The sequence below is a fragment of the Hyla sarda genome, chromosome 6 (genome assembly GCF_029499605.1).
Source record: "Hyla sarda isolate aHylSar1 chromosome 6, aHylSar1.hap1, whole genome shotgun sequence".
Taxonomy (NCBI): Eukaryota; Metazoa; Chordata; class Amphibia; order Anura; family Hylidae; genus Hyla; species Hyla sarda.
The window spans coordinates 127,638,268-127,665,929 of NC_079194.1; the positions used below are offsets into that span (position 1 = coordinate 127,638,268).

The 27,662-nt window shown below is 41.2% G+C and overlaps 1 protein-coding gene across 8 annotated transcripts in view; it reads left to right on the forward strand.

Moving 5' to 3' along the window:
* RAD18 (RAD18 E3 ubiquitin protein ligase) overlaps positions 1 to 27,662 on the forward strand; it is a 577,293-nt gene that overhangs the window by 150,648 nt on the left and 398,983 nt on the right. For all 8 annotated transcript variants that reach the window (XR_008845017.1, XM_056524992.1, XM_056524991.1 and 5 more), the window contains exon 4: positions 3,257 to 3,327. Coding sequence is in view for 7 of the 8 variants with exons in the window: in XM_056524992.1 (XP_056380967.1) it covers positions 3,257 to 3,327 (71 nt within the window). In the remaining variant the exon portion in view is untranslated. The remainder of the gene's footprint in view (positions 1 to 3,256; positions 3,328 to 27,662) is intronic.

The following is a 27,662-nucleotide window of genomic DNA, read 5'->3' on the forward strand; positions in this document are numbered from 1 at the left end:
CACCTGTCCTCCAGCTCAATACTCCTAGAGGAAGCTTGGCGAAACGCATCGGAGTGTGAGGTGGGGGTGGGGGTGGGGGGGGGACATCCTGGAGCATCTCTCTTGCTTACTACATTGATTGGTATGGATACCTTGCTTGTTCACTCTGACACCTTATAACATTGTTATTTTGGTATCTACCTGTACCATGCCCAATATTTATGCTGCACCTTTAGCTATGCACTAGCCACCTTACTATAGACACAGTGGTAACTTTACTATAGATCCATTTGAATACAGGATTAGTTGTATTATTATAACTGTGAGATCATTAATATATTGGATCCACATATCACAGTGATCCAATATTTATCTGGGGCTAAGTGCAATATTGATATATAATTGTTTACATTTATTTTTGAGGTGTCTTTATTTAGATCATCTGCTCTAGTTACAATTTTTGTGAACTCCTATATTTGCATATTTCAGAGGGTGCACATTAAGAGTCTGTACTAGACAGACTACCCAGGATGTTCCCCCATCCGTTATTTTAAATATTGTCTTGTGTGTATTTGTTTTTATCTGGCGAGGACAGTATTATCAATTGCATGTTATACATGAAAACATTTTTGTCTAATAAAGTATATTTCGATAAGTACTTTTTGGTTATATTCATTTATTAATTTTGGCAGGTGTTGTTGTAGGTTTATATACTGTGTGCACACTAGTATAAAAGTGGAAAGAAGATACAATAAATACTACATAAAGTTTCATGAAGTTCCGATAGTATTTTCCCCTTTGCCCTATGACAGAACCCTTGGAGAGCCTTCTCCTTCCTTCCTCAGGATGGGTAACAGTTAACCTCCAATTCCGTTTCCTGTCCAGGGCAGAAGGCAGTGAACTCAGTTCTAAGAGCACATGAAGGCGGCAACTGTAGTGCCCCGATTGTATTTTAGTGATAACTGACATCCCCGGTAGTGTAGTCTCCCTGGGGAGCCACTGCAGCTGCTGGGCTCTCATCCAGGTTACCTTTTTCCCTGAGCGGTTCCAGAGTCCCTCCATCCTGGGCACTCCCAGTCAGATTGTGAGAGTAGAGAGGGTGTTTGTAAAATTGGGTTTAGAGGTAAACATGGAGAAATCCACAAGAACTTCAAAGAAGCACTGTGTCGTTCTGAGTGCTTCTGGATTCAGAGAAACAAACTATCTTTCCCCAGTCAAAGATCTTAAGGATAATATCAGTGGTAGAGTATGTGTTGATGAAACAAACAATCTCCATAAGAGAGGCCATGTTTATTTTAAGTATTTTTTAACATCCTCAATCCCTGCGGTCAAATGGGCTCAATACCAAACAAGAACTCTACAATCACAGGTTCTAGATGTGTGGGACAAATTAAAAACTTCCTTGGATTGCAAATTGACCTTATCCTTAGTAACACTTAGATCCCTACTTTGGTGGAAAAAGAAGTCCAATCGGTTTGGAGCCATTCCTTGGAACAATACGGATGCCAGCCCATAGGTGTGGAGGTTCCATGCTGAATGCCTTCTACTTCAGGGACAGTGGAGCAGTGAACAGGTAGGGGACTCCCAGAATGTGAGAGAATTAGGAGCAGTGGTCTACTCCATATCTTTACCAAAGATAAAAGGAAGGATCTATATAGACAACGCTTCTACAGTAGCCTACATAAATAATCAGGGGGGTACAAGGGATCTTATCAGAATAACCAATTACATTTTCCGGTTTGCAGGGATGCACCTACTGTAATTATCAGCCCTTCATTATCTAAGCCTACACAAACTTAGCTAGGGGGGTGGTCTCTAAACTGGGATCTTCAGACTGATCATGCAGTTGTGGAGGAACCCGATAGTGGATCTTTTTGCCACCAGGGAGAACAGACAAGTAGAGGATATCTCATCAGGGATAGATGCTTTTGCCCAGTCATGTTCACATGGTTTCCTTTTTTGCGTTTCCCCCAATCAGGCTTATCCCAAGGGTTCTCATTAAGGTCAAGGAGGTAATGCCACACTCATTATAGCGCCCTTTTGGCCTAGGAGGGTGTGGTTCACTTGAGAAGCCTCTCCGAACCCATGGGTTCTTTCCCAGGTCCCAGGCCTTCTAGTTCAGTGTCCAATTTTCCACCCAGGGCTGAACAATTTACATCTGACGGCATGGCTATTGAGCGTCAGCTGTTAAGGGACAAAGGACTTTCAGACCAAGTACCACTGCTAGCTATTAGGAAAAAAGTAACCTCAGAGATTTATTTAAGAACATGGAAAACCTTCTATAGGTTTGCAGAGTCTCCAGTGATTGTTATGCAGAATCCTAATGTACCTGTAACTCTAGATTTTCTTCAGGCAGGGCTAGACAAGAGTGCACTGTTTGAATTCAAATTGGCAGATCCCCCTTGGGTAAAAATATTCCGACTACTAAATTAGCTTTCCTTTTAGCCATCACATCAGCTAGAAAGGTAGGTGAGATCACAGCTATCTTTATTGAACAACCTTTTATGATTATCCAAGAAGATAGAGTAGCGATTTCCCTAGATCCTGCATTTTGCCCAAAGTAGTGACAGACTTCCACCGATCATAGGAGATGGTACTCCCATCTTTTTGTAAAAATCTAGCCAATGAGGGTGAGGCCAGTTTCCATAATTTGGATGTCAGGAGGTGTCTCCCAAAGTCCTTAAGTGTGATACGTTTTTTTTTTTTTAACTACTATAGGTTGAATCTGCCCCTAAAGGAGCATCTAGTGTTTGGCAGAAAGGTTCTGCAGGTGTTAGTCCCCCCCCCCCCCTAAATTTAAGCTAGTCTAGTCTACTCTCCAAAGGTGCTGTCACATGACGAAGGGGAAATTACTTGAGCACATGACAGCACCCTCATAATTTCTTCCCTTTATGGGTATACTAAACATATAAGAAATATTGTATGAAAAAAAGGTGTGTGTGTGTATATGTGTGTGTGTGTGTGTGTATATATATATATATATATGTACATAAAAATCAGGCAAATAGTATGATTTTAGAAGAAACAAAGTAGTCTTTTAGGTAGCCAAGGTGGTAGGTCGCGTGCTTTTCTCACATTTTCTTATAGATGTTCTGGGTACCTTGATAAGGACTGGAGCTGATGGGAGTGTCTGATCTTTTATGCATACCTTTTTTAACGGTTTCATTTCTCGAGGAAGGAGGGCTCTCCAAGGGTTCTGTCATAGGCTCAATGAAAAACAATTACAATACGTAATTTCATTTCTTTGCCCAGCACTGATTGCTGTGTTTCTTTCCAGGCCGTCACAGAGTCTGAGTTACGGAATAACAGATTATTAGATGATCTGGTGAGAACGTTTGCCAGTGCCAGGTATGTCTCCTCTCCTTCCTGAGCTTCTTGGTCTGATTAAAAAAAGCTAGATACTTGGAATGAAGTATTTTATTGTATTTCTCCTACCTCATAATTTTGCTTGGTATAAGCTACTGTATTTATTGACAAGAATACTGCCAAAATGGTTTTCATGAAAAATGTAAAAAAAAAGAAAAAAAAAAGACTTTATTGTTAAAGGATTAGGAGCTGATTAAAGGGGTATTTTTTTTTTTAATCAACTGGTACCAGAAAGTTATACAGATTTGTAAATTACTTCTATTTAAAAATCTTAATTTTTCAAGTACTTATCAGCTGCTGTATGCTCCAGAGGATGTTGTGTAGTTCTTTCCAATCTGACCACAGTGCTCTCTGCTGACACCTCTGTCCATGTCAGGAACTGTCCAGAGCAGGAGAGGTTTACTATGAAGATTTGCTTCTACTCTGGACACAGACAGAGGTGGCAGTAGAGAGCACTGGGGGCAGACTGAAAAGAACTACACAACTTCCTCTGGAGCATACAGCTGCTTATAAGTACTGAAAGGATTAAGAATTTTAAATACAAATACTGTAATTTACAAATCTGTATAACTTTTTGGTACCAGTTGATCTGAAATTTTTTTTATTCCACCAGAGTTCCTCTTTTACGCTATTCTTCGCAGCTACATAATTAGTATTTCTTGTGCTGTATAGTCCTTTGAATTTTTCTTTGCAGTACAGGGAGTGTCCTTTATCTGTAGACGGACAGCATTAAGCACCAACAGGATGCCAGCCATGATCTGAATGCCTGTCCCTATCTATCTATCTATCTATCTATCTATATATATATATATATATATATATATATATATAGGGGAATATGCAAATCAGCTCATTACATCACCTTTTCAGGCTATGTTCCCTGGTATCAGCTTAGCTCCAGAATATAAAAAGCTAATCGGGATTAATGCCAAGCCAGAACTCTCTCTCCAGAAGGAAAGAGTACCCATCTGCAGACAGTTGTTTCGGGGTTCTTGCCCCCTCGTCAGTACAGAGCAGGGTGATCTGGCTTGGCTGAGATGAGGGGCCTTAGACCAACTAAACGGGATGAGTATTTAACTCAGGCAGAGTTCACCACTCCTGGTGTGATGGAGCTTTCAAGGGCCGCTAAGCACTCCGCATGCATTCTGGGTAGGGGAATATGCAAATCAGCTCATTACATCACCTTTTTAGGCGATGTTCTCTGGTATCAGCTTAGCTCCAGTTACGGAATATAAAAAGCTAATCGGGATTAATGCCAAACCAGAACACTCTCTCCAGAAGGAAAGAGTACCCGTCTGCAGAAAGCTGTTTCGGGGTTCTTGCCCCTCGTCAATACAGAGCAGGGTGATCTGGCTTGGCTGAGATGAGGGGCCTTAGACCAACTAAACGGGATGAGTGTTTAACTCAGGGAGAGTTCACCACTCCTGGTGTGACGGAGCTTTCAAGGGCCACTAAGCCCTTTTCAGATTGGCTGAGCCTCAATCTGAAAAGGTGATGTAATGAGCTGATTTGCATATTCCCCTACCCAGAATGCCTGCGGAGTGCTTAGTGGCCCTTGAAAGCTCCGTCACACCAGGAGTGGTGAACTCTCCCTGAGTTAAATACTCATCCCGTATATATATATATATATATATATATATATATATATATATATATATATATATATATACACACACACACAGAGGAGACATGTATTCATCATATTGTTAGTAAATTCTTTGCTTCATGCAGACATACATACTTTAGCCCATTATCCTTCCACTACACATTCAAGCTACCCATATGTGTTCTGCATTATTCAGACTTAGAAATGATTATAATGATGACAATCCTGCGGCTTACAGCAGAGGCAGCAGAGCAGGAATTATATGGCTGACATCAGAGGCTGCAGAGCAGCAGTTCCATGGCTGATAGCTCTGTACACTGCAGTGAGCCTGTCTGTTCCCACTTCCTTTTTTGTATCTCAATGTCTGTGCAACAAAAAATTGATTGAATCGAACAACCAACAGCGAAACATTGAAAAGAAGACCCCTAGTGGCTAAAACATTACAGCAAAATGGAAGTATGGGAGCAGTATTCTGATACTAATAAATGACTGTATTTTGTATGGAATATTAGTGACCATTTAAACCTAGCTAGAGGTGAAGTGGAAAAATTCTTTTTGAGAATTTTATTTGCACAAAATTCAATACATTTGTGTACAGCAAAATATCTCTAATATAGCATCCGGTGGTTCAAAAGTCCTGACAGACTTTCATCCTTTCTCTTTCCCCTGCCCTGATGCTATACTGCAGGATAAATATGAGTTGAATTATATAATAAGGAATAGTGTATTTTATTTATTTATTTTAATTCTAAGTGCAAAACAAAAGGAAAGTATAGGACCATCTGCTTATTCCCCTCCTTCATGCATAATTTATTGATTGATAGTGATGTCCCTTTGTGTAACTTTGACCTTAGCAGTTCAGTTATGATTCCCCTTTAAACTTTTTCTTGATGGCCCAGGACAGTGAGGTAATGGCCTCTGCAGTGTTTATATAAAGCCATCTGATTTAGTTCACAATCTGGGTTTCTGTGCACACAGCTTCTTTCAGGGAAACCGTCTTTATATGGGTTATAAATAATAAGTATAAAAAATAATATTCAGCAGATTTGAAGTGCAGGTTTTTTCTTTGGTGAGCCTACACTTGTAAATCATAGAACTGCACAAAAGTAGTTAAGGTGGCCTACATCTTAAGGGTACATTGACATGTACAGTATGCTGCACAGATTTGATGCGCAGGATTTGTAACTGCAGATTAGAAGCTGTGCTCAGTCATTTAGTTTACATTTAAATCTGCAGCAGAAAATCCTGTGCATCAAATCTGCACGTCAAATCTGCACAGAATACTGTACGTGTGAATAGACCATAAAGGAGTATTCCGGCAGAAAGTTTTTCTTCTTTTTTTTTTTTTTTTAAATCTAATAATATGCCCAGGCTGCCTGCTTAAATAGAAAAAAACTACTGTACTTACCATCCCCTGGTCACCCATATAACACAGCAGCCAGTGATTGGCTGAGCCTCAATCTGATGTACTGACTCCCAGCACTAGGAAATTGAGGGTGGAAGGGATAGTGAGCAGGGATAACTGAAGCTACCACCTATAAAAACTGCCTTTCGGTTAAGAGTTGAACACCTCCATAAACGTTTGGTTAACTCGTTTTGTCGAAATTGGTGGATTTGAATGATATTTATGTAACTTGTTTGGTCACCTTAATGTAATGCACCTTTTTCTTTGAAATTATTCTCTTTGCGACTGGCAGTGCTGATATATTGTTCATTTTTTTGTTTTCTGAATCAAAACTGAATCAGTTACCTAGGAATTAGCTATTAAATTGCTGATGTGTATTTAGCATTACTTTTAATTAGATCAATAGTACTTGTATGTACAATCTTTGTTAAAAAAATAAATAAAATACATTTTATAACCAGTCAGAGGCGTCAAAGAGGTTTAGTGACCTGGGCTGCAACACCTCTACCCGCTTGCTTTCCCCTGCCTTTTTTCCCTTTGATGGAAAACTAGGGTTCTCCTAGCTCTAGTGAAATCCCAGAAATGTGTCATGGCAATCAAAATCAGTACCTGTGGATAGTGCGGGAGAAAACGTGACAGTTTTCCTTTAAGAAAATATGCAGCAGATCTTTTACATGTGCACGTTGCACTTCCGCAGCTTATTTCAAGCTGCAGGAAATGTGCTGCAGATACTGCTACAAGCAGACACACATGGCTACCCAGCCGCAGCCCTGTGTACAGTAAGGTTTGGAGGTGGGCATACATGTCACCATCATGTTTGCACTCTGGGACCAGCCTCCATACTGCACATACATAGCTGTGATGGGGTAGCCATGTGTGTTTGCCCTTAGCAGCATCTGAAGCGTATTTTATGCAGTGTGAAATACACTGCGGATACGCTATGTTTGTCTCTACCCTAAAAGGGTGTTCCCATCTTATGCTAGGACATGCCATCACTTTATTTTCATAGTAACTTATTTTAATAGGTTGACAAAATACCAGTTTTACCTATAACTCTGTGTTGTTCCGGAGGAAGGCCAAACCCCTTAGGCTAAGTTTCCACTTGTTTTTTTGTGTGCGTTTTTCCCAAATAAAAATGGCAAATGGCCCCATGGCGTTTTTTCATTGAAAAAACGCTGTGGCCAGATGTTAGCTGTAATCCAAAGAGAAATCGCTAAATTCTTTTTCCACTTTGCGTTTTTCAGTTTTTTTTTTTAAATCCTTTTGCCGTTCTTTCACTCTATTTTCAGCTTCTTGGCGGTTTTACAAAGTCACAGCATGTTGAGCCTATGGCATTTTATTTCCCCAGAAATCGTGGCTTTTTCTCCCATAGAAGTCTTTATGGGAGTAAAAATACCGCCAAGAAAAATGACATGTGGGATTTAACGTTGGCGTTTTTGCAGGCAGTTTTTATTCTTTATTGGACTTCAGCGATCCAAAAAAGTGATGAAGATCTAGAGGAAGATAAAGTAGTGATGGAAAAAATTGTATTTAATGAAATTTATCTTTTTTATAACAAAATTTTTATTAATTTTTAAACAGGGATCAATTTATATGGGCCGGCATGGCACTAAAAATGTAGCCGACAATAATAAAATTGTAGTGTTTTCCCCCCCCCAACATTTTTTAGTTAGTTCTACTACTCCCAGCATGGAACACACTGTTCCATGATGGGAGTAGTAGTACCTGTACTAATTTACAGACCGCCCCGGTCCGTTGCAATCCTTCTGTATAATTTATAGATGCGGCTAGCTGCTCTTCTATGGTCCCCTGCACTGCCATATATATACACCTATTCCTATTTCCCGCAGAGAGCTGTGATTGGCCAGATGGTTCCAGCCAATCACAACTCTCTGTGGGAAATATGAATAGGTGTGTGTGTGTGTGTGTGTATATATATATATATATATATATATATATATATTTATATATTAAATACACTTCAGTGCAGGGGACCATAGAAGAGCGTCCTGCCGCTCGCATCTATACATTATACAGGAGGATTACAGCGGGTGTCAGGAGTGACACCTGCTGTGATCTTTCCTTAACTGCAGGGACTACTGCTCCCAACATTAGAGCACACTCTGCTCCATCCTGGGAGCAGTAGTACCTGCATTAATAGACAGATTGCAACAGGTGTCAGAAGGGACACTCGCTGCGATCTGTCTATTAATGCAGGTACTTTAGCTCCTAGCATGGAGCAGAGTGTGCTCCATGTTGGGAGCAATAGTACCTGCAGTTAAGGAAAGATCACAGCAGGTGTCACTCCTGACACACACTGCGATCATCCTTCATCCCTGAGATGTGGAACGGCTTTCTCCTTCCTGCACTCGTATCTCTGCTCTGTACTCCGGCCAGCCACTCACTCATTCGTATTTCCAGCTGAGAGCGGGGATTGGCTGCCATCATCCAGCCAATCCCCACTCTGGGCGGAAATTATGAATGAGTGAGGTGAATTAATATTCACATTACTCGCCGGCCCGGAGGATAGTGCAGAGATGCAAGTGCTGCGTAGAGCCGCTCTGCATCTCTGTTATACTATGGACCATCTCATTGGGTGTCAGGAGTGACACTCAGGGCGATTTGTCTATTAGTACATGAACTACTACTACCATCATGGAACAGTGTGTGCCATGTTGGGAGTAGTAGTACTACCTTAAAAATATAAAAAATCAAGAAAAAACTAGTGAAAAACGCACAAGAAAAAAAAAAATTAAAAACACACACTCACTACATTTTTAATATCTGCTACATTTTTTGTGCTCTGCCCGTCCACCTAAATTGATCCCTGTTCAAAAATTAATTAAAATTTCGCTAGGAAAAATATAAATTTCATTAAATAATAATTTTTTTCCATCACTACTGCAACCCTTTTTATTTATTTTTTTGGCACCCAACAAATTTTTAAAAAACGTTAAAGGGGCCAAAAATGCAATTTCCACTCAAAGGCAAAAAACGCAAGAAAAAAAGCCACAAACCGGAAAATGCTGTAGCGTTTTTTTCTGGCGTTTTGGAAACTTAGCCTTATGAGGCTGATGCCAATTGCCCCATAACAGAGGAAAAATTCCTTCCTGGCTTCAATTTGACAATCTGTATAAATCCCTGGATCAGTGCTCTGTCCTTATAAATCTAATATCCATAACCTGTAATGTTATTGCTTTCCAGAAAGGCGTCCAGGCATTAATCCCTGGTTCCCTCCATCCTGAGAAGGATTGGGCTGCAACACTGGTTTAGCACTGGGTTCCCATGTACAGCTTTCTCTCAGCAATGCTTCTGACCTCTTAGCTGTGTGTGAGAATGGGGAAAAAAACATCTAAGGGGGTGCAGTGCTACAGCACCGATGCAGACCCTTCATTTTCAGTGTATAGATCCCCACTGATCATAAAGTGATTGCATATACAAATAACTCTTTTATTATTATGTATTTTTACTCTGGTAGTACCATAACTTCCCACAGTTTGCAGCGCAATGCAGTCCTCGTTCTGCCCTGTAAATCATGCACAGTCTGGCAACATTTGTTAAACTGACTGACAGCTGTACCTTAATTTACCCATCATATCCCATAAAAGCATTTCCTTGTAAAGGAAGACTTTATAGCCCACTGTCATTTCTAATTGTATTTTATGGAACAACAATGTCTGTACAAACCTTCTCCTTCAATCCTTAAATAGGTTTTGTTATTTTTCAATCCAGGATAATGAGAACAAAATTGAACAGCGCAATCAAATCTAATGCTGGATTGTTCTGCTTCTCATCATCCAAACTTTTTAGTGTGCCTTTTAATTTTCATTGGATTTTTTGTTGTTTGGAAATCTTCTCAGTTTAGTATAAACCAGTTTGTATGAAGTATTCAGAGCTTTGGGCACAGCTAAATCATTTATTTTGATTGCATTTTGTTTTGAGGTTAAGCATCTGTACATTTACATAGCAAATTATGCAGATTGCCACATAATCTAATTTGTCTGCTCTCAGCAAACAAATGAAATCTTCCTACAAAATCCTGGTTTGAGCTGGTGGCTCAGATTGATGAGGTATAACAAGGCGGTAAACTCCTGCCAGTCTCTGTGACACTGCAGGGCATTGTTTTTATTTCCTCTGCGTGCTTGAATTTTTTCTTTGTTTTTTTTTATATTATTATTTACTCACCTGTTCCACACATTGCCTCCTGGGAATAGATTTGTCCTTTCAAAATAGAGATTTTTATGACTTTACTGCGAATAAATAGTGCCAGTAATGTAATCGTTGTACTTCATTGAAAAAATGTAGAGTACTGTTTTTTTTTTTTTTTTTTTTTTTTTTTTTTTTGTGGTGTAGTTCTTAGAATGTTCAGATACCTCAGGGCTGGTGCTTTTCCTTTTGAGGCCAACTATTGAACAGAAAAGTACCATAATATTTCACCGTAAAGTATACAGGAACCCCTGCCATGCTTGACAGTAGTATAGCAAACACATAGACAGTGCACAATAGTTTTCAAACTCTGTTTTTCTTGATAGCCTCTAGTCCCGGCCACTAATCCACATGCATAGTTTTTTCCAAAATGAATAATCCAGCAAAAGGAAAATTTTGTAAAACTTTCATTTATTTAACATTTTTAAAAACGTCTACATCCATGGACACAAGACCTATAAGATTATATAAGATGTTTAATTAAGTGAAGTTTCGTTTAGAAAAACTATGCATGCTTGATTGTAGGATTTATGGCAGTCAACCTTGACCAGTTGCCCATAGCAACCAATCAGATCCCTTCTTTCATTTTCAAAAATGAAGCGATCTGATTGGTTGCTATGGGCAACTGGTTGGCTTTTCCTTTGCACAAGTTTTGATAAATCTCCCCGTGTGACTTAACCATTTCACAACGACTTGTATATGTTTTGAAGGGACTTCATTTTGCAGTATTGTGCAGAAAGCATTTGTAAAACATCTGTAGTCCACTGGGAACACTGTTCTCATTGTTGCTTCTTTTTTATTAATAGATAAAAATACAGGCATTAGAGGGATGCATTTAATGAAAGTATACAATGTATCAGCTGTGAAGACTAAAGATGAGTGAATTTTTCAAAAAAAATTGATTCGGTCCGAATAAATTCTTGGTGAATTTTTATTAGTAATGTATTTTAATAATGTGTTTAATAATTGTAATAATTTGTTTACATTTGTTTAGTTAGTACTACTACTACCAGCAGGGAACAGACTGTTCCATGATTGGAGTAGTAGTACCTGTGCTAATAGACAGATTTCCCCGAGTGTCAATTTTGACACCCTATGCGATTGTCCTGTATAATGTATAGATGCGGGCGGCCGTCCGCTCTTCTCTGGTCCCACTGTAGTATGAGTATATGCCATAAATATACCTATTATTCAGATTTTTCCGCAGAGAGCTGTGATTGGCTGGAACTATCTGACCAATCACAGCTCTCTGCAAGAAATACGAATAAGTGATGGGAGTTCTATTCACATCACTGGCCTGCCAGAGTATAGTGCAGAGATACAAGCGCAGGAGAAAGCCGCTCCATCTCTGCAATAGAAAGGACAAACGCATCGGGTGTCAGGAGTGACACCTGCTGTGATCTATCTGTTAGTACAGGTACTACAACTCCCATCATGGAACAATCTGTTCCATGCTGGGTGTAATAGTACTACCTAAAATATTTAAAATATAGAGAAAAAAAGTGAAACACACACACAATATTAAAATTCATTATTAATTTAAAAAAAATTGTTTGGAAGAAGAGATGTTGCTGGCCTCTCTATACCCTTGCCTGACCTGCACCTCTGTGTAATATAGATAAAAGTTGTATAACAAAATAATACATTATGAAGGAATAATATACCGTATGTATTGAAAAGGGGATACAGCTGGCCTCTGTGAATCTGTGCGTCCCGTGAGCTGAAACTGCAAACAGCTGCCCCCAATTCACAGCTACTCTATCAGCAGCAGTCATAAGTTGTTCTATTCACTGACAGTTTTCTTTTCCACAGGTTGACATTGAATAGAACAACTAATGGTCGGGACTAACAGGGAAAATTCTCTTACCCCCGCCAGTGCAAAGGCCAGTATAGGCTTTTCTCAGATGTGTAATACATCACTATAAGGCTAGGATTTCACGGAGGAGAAACTGCCAGAAAAACTGCCACAGCTTTTTCCTGTGTTTTGGCAGTTTTCCGGGCATTTTTTCTGGGTTTTTTACCTTTGTGTGGAAGTTGCATTTTTACCCCTTTTGGCAGTTTCCCTGCAGGTGTTTTTTCATTGGGCACCACAAAAAAAAAAAAAAAAAAAAAAATTAAATGCAGGAATGATACAGTAGGGATGTCTGAATTTGTAGGGAATTATTTTATATATTTTAAAACAAAATTATTATTTTTTTTCTTTTCTTTTTTGTAATTTTGTAATGTTTGATTTGCTTATTTTTATTTTTTTTTAATTTATATTTCATTTCCTTTCCTCTCCCTGCAGAATGACTTAAACGTATAAGTCATTCAGTAAGCCCGGCGATGCGCAGCAAATTTTGGGGGGCTTTTTCTCCTTTTACCCCTAATGAAAAGGTAAAGTTGGGGTCTACTCCAGCATGTTATTGTAAAAATTTTTTATTTTCAACAGGAATTGCTGGTGTTGCCCCATACTTTTTTATTTTTACAAAAGGTAAAAGGAAAAGACCCCCAAAATTCGAAATGCAATTTCTCCTTAGTACGGAAATACCCCGTATGTGGATGTAAAATGCTCTTTGGGTGCACAACAAAGCTCAGGGGTGAGAGCGCCACGTACATTTGAGGTGATTTTCTCAGGGGTGGCTGATCGTTACAGCGGTTATGACATAAACGCAAAAAAAAACCACCCACACGTGACCCCGTTTTGGAAACTATACCCCTTAAGGAACGTAACAAGGGGTATAGTGAGCCTTTACAACCTACAGGTGTTTGAAGAATTTTCGTTGAAAATGATTTTTTTTTTATTTTTTCAGTAAAATGCTGGTGTTATCCCAAATTTTTCATTTTCACAAGGGGTAATAGGAAAAAATCCCCCCAAAATTTGTAACACCATTTCTTCTGAGTATATAAATACCCCCTATGTGGATGTAAAGTGCTCTGCGGGGAACTTCAGGGCTCAGAAGAGAAGGAACGCCATTGGACTTTTGGAGAGAGAATTTGGCTGGAACTGAAGCCCATGGTGCCAGAAGGGTGGACCCACCCCCCACATGTGACCCCATTTTGGAACTACACCCCTCACAGAATGTAATAAGGGGTGCAGTGAGCATTTACACGCCACAGGTGTCTGTCAGATTTTTGGAACAGTGGTTAATGAAAATGAAAAATGTAATTTTTCCTTTGCACAGCCCACTGTTCCAAAAGTCTGTCAAACACCAGTTGGGTGTAAATGCTCACTGCATCCCTTATTAAATTCTCTGAGTGTAGTTTCCAAAATGGGGTCACATGTGGGGGGGTCCACTGTTCTGGCACCATGGAGGCTTTGTAAACGCAAAATTCCTTCAAACAAATTCTCTCTCCAGAAGCTCCTTATCTTCTGAGCATTTTTGTTTGCCCGCAGAGCAATGGAGGTCAACGCATGGGGTATTTCCAAATTTTGGGAGACATTTTCTCCTACAACCTCTTGTAAAAATAGTAAATTTGGGGGGGTGGGAACAGCATTTTAGTGAAATTTTTTTCTTTTTTATTTACACATCCGACTTTAACAAAAAGTCATCGTACACCTTGTTATGTGCCTTGAGGGGTGTAGTTTCCAACAAAATAGTATGCCATGTGTTTTTTTTGCTGTTATGGCACCACAGGGGCTTCCTAAATGTGACATGCCCCCAAAAAAACATTTCAGCTAAATTTGCTTTCAAAAAGCCAAATGTGGCTCCTTCTCTTCTGAACATTGTTGTGCACCAGCAGAGCACTTGACATCCACACATGGGGTATTTCCATAATCACGAGACAATGCTCCCCAAAATTCGTAACCCCATTTCTTCTGAGTATGGAAATACCACATATGTGGACGTCAAGTGCTCTGCTGGCGCACAACAATGCTCAGAAGAGAAGGAGCCACATTTGGTTTTTGTGGGGCATGTCACATTTAGGAAGCCCCTGTGGTGCCATAACAGCAAAAAAAACAACAACACATGGCATACTATTTTGTTGGAAACTACACCCCTCAAGGCACGTAACAAGGCATACAGTTAGCCTTAACACCCCACAGGTGTTTAACGACTTTTCGTTAAAGTCGGATGTGTAATGCTCCCCAAAATTTGTTACTCCATTTCTCCTATTACTTCTGGTAAAAATGGTAAATTTGGGGAAAAAAATGCACTTAAGTGAAAAAAAAAGTTTTTTTTCATTTACACTTTCGAATGTAACAAAGTTGTCAAACACCTGTGGGGGGTTGAGGCTCACTGTACCCCTTCTTATGTGCCTCGAGGGGTGTAGATTCCAAAATAGTACCGTATTTTTCGCTCCATAAGACGCACTTTTTCTCCCCCAAAAGTGGGAAGGAAAGGTCTGTGCATCTTATGGAGCGAATGTCTGTGCGTCTCATGGAGATCACTGCCCCTCCTGTACTATAGCTGATGGAGCAGGAGCACCATCCGGCATCCCCCCACCTTTATCAGATGCTGTTCCAGTCTTGCAGAGTGTGCGCCGCGGGACTTCCTCCACGGCAGGCCGGCGCGATGACGTCATATCATCGCGCCGGTGCCCGGAGATCTCGTTCCCGTGGTGCACACTCTGCAAGAATAGAGCAGCGTCTGATAAAGGTTAAAGCAAGTAAGAAGAAGCTGCTCAAGCGCAATACCATACAGGGAAGGGCAAATAACGGGGGTGGGAATATGTCAGCAGCACATGTCAGGGTGGCATTATAGGTCGGAGGAACATGTCGGGGGGCATTTTATGTGGGTAGCACCTATCAGGCGGCATTATAGGTCAGGAGCACATGTCAGGGGGGCATTATAGGTCAGGAGCACATGTCAGGGGGGCATCATAGGTCAGGAGCACATGTCAGGGGGGCATTATAGGTCAGGAGCACATGTCAGGGGGGCATTATAGGTCAGGAGCACATGTCAGGGGGGCATTGTAGGTCAGGAGCACATGTCAGGGGGGCATTGTAGGTCAGGAGCACATGTCAGGGGGGCATTATAGGTCAGGAGCACATGTCAGGGGGGACATTATAGGTCAGGGGTTGAATAATTATTCTGTTATAGTTGATTAAATATTTTAGTACCCGTTTGGTTCAGAATATTTTTTTTCTTGTTCTCCTCCTCTAAAACCTTGGTGCGTCTCATGGTCAGGTTGCGTCTTATAGTGCGATAAATACGGTATGCCATGTGTTTTTTTTTTTTTTTGCTGTTATGGAACCATAGGGACTTCCTAAATGCGACATGCCCCCCTAAAACCATTTCAGCTAAATTTACTCTCCAAAATCCCATTGTCGCTCCTTCGCTTCTGAGCCCTCTAATGCACCCACAGAGCACTTCACGTTCACATATGAGGTATTTCCTTACTCGAGAGAAATTGGGTTACACATTTTGGGGGGCATTTTCTTCTTTTACCCCTTGAAAAAATTAAAAAACATGGTCTACAAGAACATGTTAGTGTAAAAATTGAATTTGCTGCTATTCCTGTGAAACACCTAAAGGGTTAACAAACATTATGAATATCATTTTGTATACTTTGATGGGTGCAGTTTTTATAATGGAGTAATTTATGGGGTATTTCTTATATGAAGACCCTCAAATCCACTTCAAAACTGAACTGGTCCTTTTTGAAAATTTTGTGAAAAATTGGAAAATTGCTGCTGAATTTTGAAGCCCTCTGATGTCTTCTAAAAGTAAACATGTCAACTTTATGATGCAAACATAAAGTAGACATATTGTATATGTGAATCAATATATAATTTATTTGGTATGTCTATTTTCCTCACAAGCAGAGAGCTTCAAAGTTAGATAAATGCAAAATTTTCAAATTTTTCATGACATTTTGGAATTTTTCGCCAAGAAATGAAGCAAGTATCGACGAAAATTGACCACTATGATAAAGTAGAATGTGTCACAAAAAAACAGTCTCGAAATCCAGTTCATAAGTAAAAGCATCCCAGAGTTATTAAAGGGGTATTCCGGGCCAAAACATTTTATCCCCTATCCAAAGGATAGATAAGATGTCTGATCACGGGGGGCCGGCCACTGGGACCCCCCACGATCTCCCTGCAGCACCCGCATTCTATGTGGGAGCTGCGTCTCTAGTTCCGGAAACCTCTGCGTCTCTGGGACTGGAGATGTGATGTCATTCCATGATGGCCATCACGCCCCCTCCCATAGACATGAATGGAGGGGGCATGGCGTGATGTCACGTCCACAGTCCTGGAAACCCGTAGGTTTCTGAAAAGAGACGCAGCTCCTACATTGAATGCGGATGCTGTAGGGAGATCCTTTCGATAGGGGATAAAATATTTTTGCCTGGAATACCCCTTTAATGCTTAAAGTGCCTGTGGTCAGATGTGCAAAAAATTGTTCACTGCTTTTTAATAAAAAAATAATTTAGTTTTACAACATTTAAATTTTGTTGCCTACAAATTCAGGCATGGCCACAGTATCAGTTTTACATCTTTTATTTATTTTTGTGACTCATAAGGAAATTATTGAAATCTACATAGCAGACTTTTTTCTTTTCAGTGCAGAGATGAAATAATCGTTATCAATAAACAGTAGCTACAAATGTCACAGGTTAAATATGTGGTAAACCACAAGAGCACAATCAATTGACCAATTATTATGCAGATTAACCACTTATTTAACCTGTGACCTTTGCAGATACTCTAGTCTAGTTAGTGATTTTCTCTGCTCTGGCAGAATAAAATACAATGTAGACTCCATTCTTGGGTGTTTAAAAAAATTATAAAGCCACAAGAAAAAAAAAAAGGAAAATCAAACATTAAAAATAGAAAAATTAAATTAAAAAAATAAGAAAAAAATTAAAAAGAATTTCGTTTTAAAACCTATATAAATGATTCCCTACAAATTCAGACATCCCTACTACTGCATCATCCCGCATCTTTTTTTGTTTATTTTTGTGGTACCCAATGAAAAAACACCTGCAGGGAAACTGCCAAAGGGGTAAAAACACCAGAAAAACAACCAAAACGCAGGAAACGCTGTGGCAGTTTTTCCTGGCGCTTTTGCTGGTGGGAAAAAACCTCAGTGAAATCCTAGCCTTATAGTGATGTATTACACATCTGAGAAAAGCCTATACTGGCCTTTGCACTGGCGGGGGTGAGAGAATTTTTGCTGTTAGTCCCGATCATTAGTTGTTCTATTTAATGTAAATCTGTGGAAAAGAAAACTGTCGGGGAATAGAACAACTTATGACTGCTGCTGATAGAGTTGCTGTGAATTGGGGGCAGCTGTCTGCAGTTTCAGCTCATGGGACGGACAGATTCACAGAAGCCAGCTGCATCCCCTATTCCATACATATATTATTCCTTCATAATGTATTATCATTTTGTTATGTAACTTTTTTCTATATTACACAGAGGTGCAGGTCAGGCAAGGGTATAGAAAGGCCAGCAACATCTCTTCTTCCAAACAATTTTTTTTATTAGTAATGTATTTTAACATTGTGTTTAACAAAGTGTGTGTGTGTTTCATTTTTTAGGTATTACTACTACTCCCATCTTTTCTATTGCAGAGATGGAGCGGCTTTCTCCTGCGCTTGCATCTCTGCACTATACTCCGGCCGGCCAGTGATGTGACTAGAATTCCCATCACTTCCCATATTTCCAGCAGAGAGCTGTGATTATCCAGATGGTTCCAGCCAATCACAGCTCTCTGTGGGAAAAATGAATAACAGGTATATATACGGCATAAACTATAGTGGGACCAGAGAAGAGTGGCCGCCCGCATCTATACAATTTATATAAATCAGCAATGTATGGCTGTGTGTATTAATTATAGGTAGAGTCTGCAGTTCACAGCCACGGGTGCATCTAATGCAATTCTGTATCAGTGGGGAGGCCTAGTCTTTTATTGAATAGGCTAAGAGCTCAGTCTGTGAAGGAAATAGCTTTTGCAATAAAAAGCATGTTGTTGGATTTTCAATTGTTAGTTAGCTGAACACACTTCATAGCCTGCCGTAGGCTTTTTCTTCAGTAGCTCACCACTTAGCATTGTTGTATAGCCATCTTCGAACATAAGCATCTTATGTGAAAAGATCATGTGACCTTATCATTGTTTCTCTATAATAATTGTTATAATCAGTCATAGAAAATTGGCTATTCAAACACTAATGGGAAGCTTGTAAGTCAGAATACCATGTAGAAAAATATTCCCCCTCTCTAAAACATAACTTTTTATATAAACTGTTAAAAATATAGTGACACAATCTCAGATACCAGTGACCCCACAAAACATCACAGAACAGCCTAAATGAAATATTACTGTTGTCACTAATAGGATACATGGTCAAATAGAATTCCCACTTACCATATCAGGCCGCCATGGAGGTAGGTCAAACATAGAAGTAAGGCCCATCCAATCAAATTTGTCCCAAATTTGCATAGGCCCTCACTCTCCCTTTTTAGTGCTCGTAGGCGTCCCTTAGCGGAGCACTCTCCGTACTTTCTCCACAGACTGTCCCTTCCTATAAAGCCCTCACCCTTCCCATTTTAAATGACACATACAAAAAAGGCCATTTTAACCACAACAAAATCAAATTAAATAGTGCATCGATTAACTTTGTGTCCTCCTATGAGGCGGTGACAGGGCAGGCTTCAATCCCTTAAGCTATCAGATCAAGCCAAATCAATACACCCATATATATAGCCAATCTAGATATAGCCCCTCATGTGTAGTCCGTACTGTGTAAATAATAACCACTGCATTTGTATGTTTGAATATCATGCCACAATGACTGGCACATAAGGAAGTATACAGTGAAGTGGCTTGGCAATCCGCTTACTTCATAAAGTTCTCCACACTACATCTCACCGTACATGGCTACTATAGGTACCGTAGCTTTAAGCCATTTTTTTATCTGTTGTTCTGTTGGGACTGCTTATGTATTCCTATGACAGAGGGAGGAAACATGATTTTTGATTGAAAATAGCTTCATTAGGAACCAAACGTTATTAGTCCACCACCACAAGGACAGTGACCATATCCTCTTTACCTGCAGGATCAAGGGTGTACCTGATACCTGACAGGAACTTGCTGGCAGCATCTTGATCAGTGGTTTTCAGGGAGTAAAGGTCGATGTAGTAGTCTAATGGCTTCCATCACTCTATTCTTCCCCTAATGCATTGTTTCCAGTCCCATATCGCAGCCCAGCTTGATCTTCTTCTGTCCCAATATTTACATTTTTTGTATAAAAAGTTATGTTTTAGAGAGGGAGTGATATTAGTCTTGAGGCTTTATTAATTGATATACTTGTCTTTTTATGATTGCATCCAGAGTTGTGGTTTTTCATGACCACTATATCATTTGTAAAAATAAGAGTTGCATAGTGTCTTGAGGGCAGGTTTTTCTATAGATTTTGTAAATCAAAAAGGATGTTGCTAAATGATAGCTTTGGTATATATATATAGTCTTAACACAAATTCTTTAACATGGAAAGACATACTATCCATTTCTGTCCAAACATGTGACAGGATGTTTTTGGATATGGGGGAAGATTTATCAAAACCTGTGTAGAGGAAGAGTGGTGCAGTTGCCTCTACCAACCTGTATGATTGATTGTTTCTTTAGCTTTTCAGAGGCTTTAAAGGGGTATTCCAGGAAAAAAAACCTTTTTTTTAGATCAACTGGCTCCAGAAAGTTAAACAGATTTGTAAATTAATTCTATTAAAAAATCTTAATCCTTCCAATGATTATCAGCTGCTTAAGTTGAGTTGTTCTTTTCTGTCTAAGTGCTCTCTGATGACACGTGTCTCGGGAGCTGTCCAGAGTAGAAGCAAATTCCCATAGCAAACCTATTCTGCTCTGTGCAGTTCCTATGGGAATTTGCTTCTACTCTGGACAGCTCCCGAGACATGTGTCATCAGAGAGCACTTAGACAGAAAAGAAGAATTCAACTTCAGCAGCTCATAAGTACTGAAAGGATTAAGATTTTTTAATAGAAGTAATTTACAAATCTGTTTAACTTTCTGGAGCCAGTTGATATATATATAAAAAAAAGTTTTTTCCTGGATAACCCCTTTAACACCTTAAGGATGCAGGGCGTGCATGTACGCCCTGTGCCCGCACCTCTTCAGTGATGCAAGTCACAATGGGATGGTCCTGGCGGCTATTAGCCGCTGGAACTCATGATTAATGCCTGACATCACCGATCACGGTAGTGCCTAACATTAACCCCTTAATCGCCCCCCCCATTGCCCCCCTTTTCCCATAAACATATGTGGGATCACTGCGTACTTTAAGTAACTTTATATTTTTATAGTACTGATATTAAACAGCACTGTAAATGGCATATACATTAAATAAATACCAAAGTCGAGAATTGCGTATTTTTGGTTATTTTGTATGCCCTACAAAATGTGTAAAAAGCATTCAAAAAATCTTATAAAAAAAAAAATAAACAATGGTGCTAATAAAAACTACAAATCATGGCAAAAAAATTAGCCCTCACCCATCCCCGTATACAGAAAAATAAAAAAAAAGTTGTATGGGTCAAAAGAGGACAATTCAAAGGGGTTATCCACCATAAGGTGATTTTAGTACGTACCTGCCAGACAGTAATGGACATGCTTAGGAAGGATCTGTACTTGTCTTGGGGCTAAATGGCTATGTTGTGAGATTACCATAACACTGTGGCTAGCTTTTTGTGAACTGGTATTTCTTGTTTGAATTTTCTTTTTTGCCTACAAATAATTCCATTTTCCTCCCTCCCACACATAATTCCATTTTCCTCCCTCCACACATCAGCCACCCCACCCATTTAAACATAAATGAGCTGCATCCATTAAAAGACCTGTGGTTTGCAATCAGGGTGCCTACAGCTGTTGCATTAGTTGCAGATTGATCCCTCTCCCACCAAGCAATCGCTCCACCCATTGAAGCAGACAGGCTCCCTGTCATCAGCTGACTAATGAGTCAGGTCTCAGCCGCATTGCAACCTAGGACAAACAGTCATTTTGTATGCTGTTAAAAATAAATATTGGGGTTAAAGGGAAGCGCATGTGATGTGAGCTCCGCGCTGACCGGAGATCATAAGCCCTTATAAGTGCCGAATTCGGCTACTATCTGGCAGATACCTACATCTCTGTGGAGGGGAACATGTCCCGCTCCTCTAAGAACAAGAACCAGAAGCTTTCTCGTGGGCTTTCGCAGTCAATTCCGGATATCTTTAGAGCGGGGCCTAGTTCTAAGATGGCCACCTCCCGTGCCTGCTCACTCTGATGAGGAAGAAGCTCTTGCAGCACAGGACTTAACCCCGGTGGCGATGTACCGCAATATCAAGGACCTCTTATAGACTTCCCTAGCTAAGGCAGTGTCGGACATATCTACCCAGCTCCAGGTTTTTGGTCAGTGAGTGGCGGACTCGGAGGCATAGCTAAATGAACTCACGGACGCTGTGGAGGCCGACCGCCATGATCTAGATGACCATGCTGCGCAACTCCCAGCCTTGGAGCTCAAATTGGAGGATCTTCAAAATAGATCCCGCCGAGCAAACCTGCGTCTCCGGGGGCTCCCAGAAGAGATTGTGGACCTTGGAAAGACAGTCCCTGCCTTATTTTATTACATGGCCCCACAGCTAGAACCGGAGATGCTCCGGTTTGACAGGATTCACAGAGCCCTTGCCAGACCCAAGGACCCCGAGACCTCCAGGTTCATGGTCCTTATATTGCACTACCCGGAGGTGAGGGATATTTTGCTTCAAGCGGCAAGAAACACCCCGGTGCTCCCAGGCATGGCACCCTCTGTGCATTTATACTCTGACCTGGCACCCACTATCCTGTCCCGCCGCAGGGATTTCCGACCCATCACCCTAGCCCTCCAAAGAGAAGTAATTAAATACAGGTGGGGATTCCCTTTTTCCCTAACTTTCCAGCTGCAAGGCCGGACACATGTTGTCAAAATGTTCCCTGAAGCCCGGGATGCTTTAAACAAAGAAAGGATTGCTCTAGTGGACCCACCACCCTTACCACAGCGAGCGGGGCGCCTGACCAGGACCTGGGCTACTGTGGTCAGGGATCTCTGCACCACCCATCCCCCACGGATGGACACTGAACCGCCTCAAGACCACTTTCTGACCACAAGAGACTTTCCCATCACTGTCTGGATTCCGTATGGATGGACTATGATCCCTCTGAGGAGCACCCCTAGTTACTGTGAGAGGACTTCGCTTTTGATGCTGTGGTTGCCACAGGTTACCACATACTATGCCCGGGAAGCTCTCCTGCTTTAAAGTGGCCTCTCTGTTCCTCACCATTCCCCCATGGGATTTTCTTTATAGCTTCGTACTAGTATAGGAGAAATAATACGCTGCACTCACCAGACTTCGAACGAAAGTGTCTTCTTTATTCATATAAGATAAAACACGCCAGCAGGTACAGCGGGAGAGCGAGCACACAGGCAAGCGGGGGGAGTGGCGTGCTCGTAGCACTTCCTCAGGCCATATGTCATTCCGTCAGAAGGTGTGTTCTTATACCTGCCGGCGCAGGTATCACCATAGTGACCATAACAACAAACATGCTAAAATCACATATAAAGTGCAAAATACATTAAAACCAACATCCTAATGACGCTGTGAGTCTCACCTACTTTATACAACCATTAGGTGGCTAAAAAAGCCCCCCATTTCGCATTTATCATTTAGACCTAACTGACCCAATGCGTCTGTCCGGAGGATCCATTTGGATTCCCTTCTTAGGAGTTCCTGGTTCCTATCTCTACCTTTCCCCGCATATTCCACTTTTTCTATTGTGCTAAACTTAAAGGGGATGGGCTCTCCTGCGTGGCACTCATTAATGTGGGCTATAAACCTGATAGCTCCTACTCCTGTACTCAGTGACCTAACATGCTCATGGATCCTGTGAAACAGTGGCCTAATGGTTTTGCCAATGTAAAACCTGCCACATGGGCAAATTAGGGTATACACAACGTAACTGGTTCTGCAAGTGGACATCACGAGCACAGTTCTCTCTGCTGATGTTATTATAATAATAATAACGCTTTATTTATTGTTGTCCTTAGTGGGATTTGAACCCAAGTCCCCAGCACTGCAAGGCAGCAGTGCTAACCACTGAGCCACCATGCTGCCCTTAGCATACATCTGATGTCGGCAGAGAGCACTGTGCTCATGATGTCATCAGTGTTCCAAAAAGAAAGGAATTTCCTCTGTAGCATTCAGCAGCTATTAAGTACTGGAAGGATTAAGATTTTTTAATAGAAGTAATTTAAAAATATGTTTAACTTTCTGCCACCAGTTGATTTAAAAGAAAAAAGGTTTTCACCGGAGTACCCCTTTAAGTTTCATCTTCAATCTCCTGTTTCTCCACTGTTGCCTATTCTATCTAATCCTCTTTTTTCCCCCTGGCGTGACCCCATTGAGTTTTTCTTGGTAGAGCTCTGCCAATTTTACCAAACTTTATGACTTCTTGACTAGGCAATGCCTCCCCCCATTTGAATCCTTCCGACTGTCTCACTCTGTCCCTTGTGCCGAGCTTTTTAGGGCTCCCCAGATTTTCTCCTTTCTCCACACCCAGGTCACTCGTTCACAAGTAATACAACCCACCTTCTTTGAAGCGCCCGGGTCTATTCTCACTATTGTACTCTCATCTATATGCTCCACCTCCAGACACAAAATTGAAATTCATGCTTGACTGGGAGGGTGACCTGCACACAACTATGTCCCTATCTCAGCGGCAGGACGGCTGTGCGGTACTGAGCCATGGCAGTTGGCAGGTGTCCTTAACTTAAAGTGCTTCATATAACTTATCTAGTCCCTGTTAGATTACACACCATTTACCCCACTGTCTCACCGTTATGTTACCGTACTTGCAGTAGGCTGGGCACCACGTGTGGTGGTCATGTCCGGTAGTTTCAGACTTTTTGAAGCAAGTACTGGACCTTCTGGACTCCATTTTACCCAACCGTGTTTCGGGGACGCCTGCCTTCTGCCTCCTCGGCTGTAAAATACATTAGGTTGCGATATAGAGTATTTTGCCTTTCGCAATATATACTTTTGGCAGCTAGGATTCATATCGTATCACAATGGAAGCAATCAACTCTCCACTTTTGGGGAAGTAATCTCCAGGATAAATTTTATTATGCTTCATGAGAAGTTATCAGCAGTTAGGGAAGATATGGTAGATAGCTTTAAAGTTGTGTGGGAGCCTTGGCTGTTATAGACTTACTGTCCCAATATGACTCATCGCCTGACTCTTTGAGAGGTAGCTTCTCCTTCGTCTGTGAAGGGTCAGCCTGCGGGTTCTGTATCTTATGTATCGGATTCGTCAAGACTTATTGCTGAGCCTCTATGGATGTTATCACTTAAAATGCCCTTTTCTATTTGTTGAGAGCTTTGTAATCGCCATCATTTTTAGAGTGTACCACTGTACTTTGTTTACTGTTTATTTGGTCCTAGGACAGTTATTATTTACCTGTTGGAGGCAACAATTTTTCAGTTTTTTGCTATTTCAATAAAAGCTTCATGGTTTGACTATTAAATATTGGGGTGAAAATCACAAGAATTGTGAGAAAACAGTCACACACAGGTACAGACACTATATGATGAACTACACTAACTTTAAAGCCCCTGTAGCATAGTCAAATAAAAAAAATTCCTGGAATACCCCTTTAAGCGTACAAAAATTAATCATTTTTTAAAAAGTAAAACAAAATTAAACCTATATAATTTGGGTATCGTTGTAACCGTATGGACCTACAGAATAAAGATAATGTGTCATTATTAACAAAACGTGCAGTGTATAGAAGCGGATGCCCCAAAACAACAAAATGGCATTTTTTTTTTTTTGCCCAACAAATAGTCTTTTTTGTTTTGCCATATATTTTGTGGTGAAATTATTTATGTCGTTCCAAAGTAAAACTGATGGTGCAAAAAACAAGCCCTTATGGGTTTGCAGGTGGAAAATTGAAAGCGTTTTTTTTCCCCCTCCTACCCTTCTAAAAATCATAATTGCAAAATTGGAAAAAATAAAAAAGTCTTTGTTAAGGCAGTGTTTCTCAAGCGCGGCCCTCAAGACAGGTCATGTTTTCCAGATTTCCTTAGTCTTTGACATGTTATATACGGTGACTGTGGGGATGTCTGATTCACTGACCATAATTGTATCACCTGTGAAAAACTAAGAAAATCCTGAGGATCGCGTCTGAGAAACACTGCCTAACGGGGGAGAAAAGAAATCTTTTTTTGTTGCTATGGGCAACTGCACAATTCTTCCTCCACACAGGTTTTGATTCATTTCCTCCGTAGACTCCATTATTTCACTTTCACTGGTCACTGAGATCCTGTGTCCTTTCATGTAACCCCACAGAAGGAAAGAAGTTGCAGGGTGATCACGAAGGCCAGCACAATTTGCTGAATCATTGTTTCTGGTTCTGCTAATCCAAAGTTCTGTTTTATTCATCTATTGAACATTCAGATAATAACAACAATTCACCAATGTTGTGCTGGTCTCAAGGAGTTGGTGTTTCTGCCCTCCCTGACCACAGGATCTGACTGAGACAAGTCATCCCTGCAAGAGTGGAGTCCACATCCGAGGATATGCGGGAAGGCATCTGGATGGAATTAAACTGTTGCCCTGACATCTGCAGTGTCACCATTGAAAATCACTTTAACCCGATAACGACCATGGACGAGTATAGACGTCCAGGTTGGCGGGCGTTCCCGCACCTGGACGTCTATACTCGTCCATTCTTCTCGTGGGTGCTGCCCAGTGCACCCACGTGATCGCGGCAGGGACTCAGCTGTATCACACAGCCGGGACCCTGCTGCACTGCCAGGACCGAAGTAAACTTCGGTCCCGGCAGTTTTAACCCTTACAGCCGTGGTCGGAAGTGACCGCGGGCTGTAAGTGTTATGACAGAGGGAGGGAGCTCCCTCTGTCTCCTCTGCAGCACCCCGCATCGCGATCGCGGGGTGCTGTGTGTGGCCGCACTGCCGGGAGTGAAGTTCACTTCACTCCTGACAGTGTAACCCCTACAGCCGCGGTCAGAAGTGACCGCGCGCTGTAAGGAGTTCTGACAGAGGGAGGGGGGCTCCCTCTGTCTCTCCTGCAGCACCCCGGAGCATCGCGGGGTGCTGCTGCATACCTGGGCAGCCGGGGGTCCTACAAAGACCCCCAGGTCTGCCCTGGGTATTGCCTGCTAGTGAAATATGCTGCCTGCTAGTGAAAACTGGCAGGCAGCATATAACTGCAATGCTTTGGAATACGAAGTATTCCAAAGCATTAAAAAGTGTAAAAATAAATAAAAATGTAATAAAAGTGAAAAAAAAATATTAAAAATACATTTTATAATGAATCTAATAAAAAAAAATGCATAATGTGTAGGATCGCATTGGCGGACATGGCGGAGCATGTAATATGCTGCTTATGTCCGCCACGTGATCCTACACATTATGCAGCAGTCACGGTAATGAGCTCCCTGCTGCGGCTGGGTAGCTTTGTGGGTCCACTCATAGCGGCGGATTTCCCGCCAGCAGTCATGAGCGGACACGCTTAGCTACCCAGCCGCAGCAGTAATGGATATATTCGCCATGAGCGGGTGCTTATTCCCACAACATGGCGGATATATCCATCAGGAGCCTTAACTGTCACAGACAGACGCGTTATACTGCCAGCCGACCAAGGACCAATCAGAGAGGTCCCTGGTCCAGCCAATAACTTGTAGGGGTGCGGTATATAAATGGGGTCACTTGTGGGGGTGGGGGTACTGTTCTGCCCTGAAAGCCAAATGGCGCTCCTCTCCTTCTGAGTCCTACCACGCGGCCAAGGAACCATATATGGCCAAAGCGGGGGTATTTCCGAACATGGGACAAGCAGCTAAATAAAATACAGGGTGCATTTCTTTCAATATCAGAAGTGATGTACAAAAAATATGCCCCCCAAATGATGCATTTGTGAAAAATTGCAATTTTCGAATTTTTAACACTGACTTTGTAATAATTCCTGCCAAAAAACTATGGTGTTAAAATACTCACTGTACCCCTTAGCGAATACCTTGAGGGGTCTAGTTTTTAAAATGGGGTCATTTGGGGGGGGGGGGGGGGTGTTCCTATGTTCTACTACCTTTTAATTACTGCAAACCTTGCATAGCACATAAAAAAAGA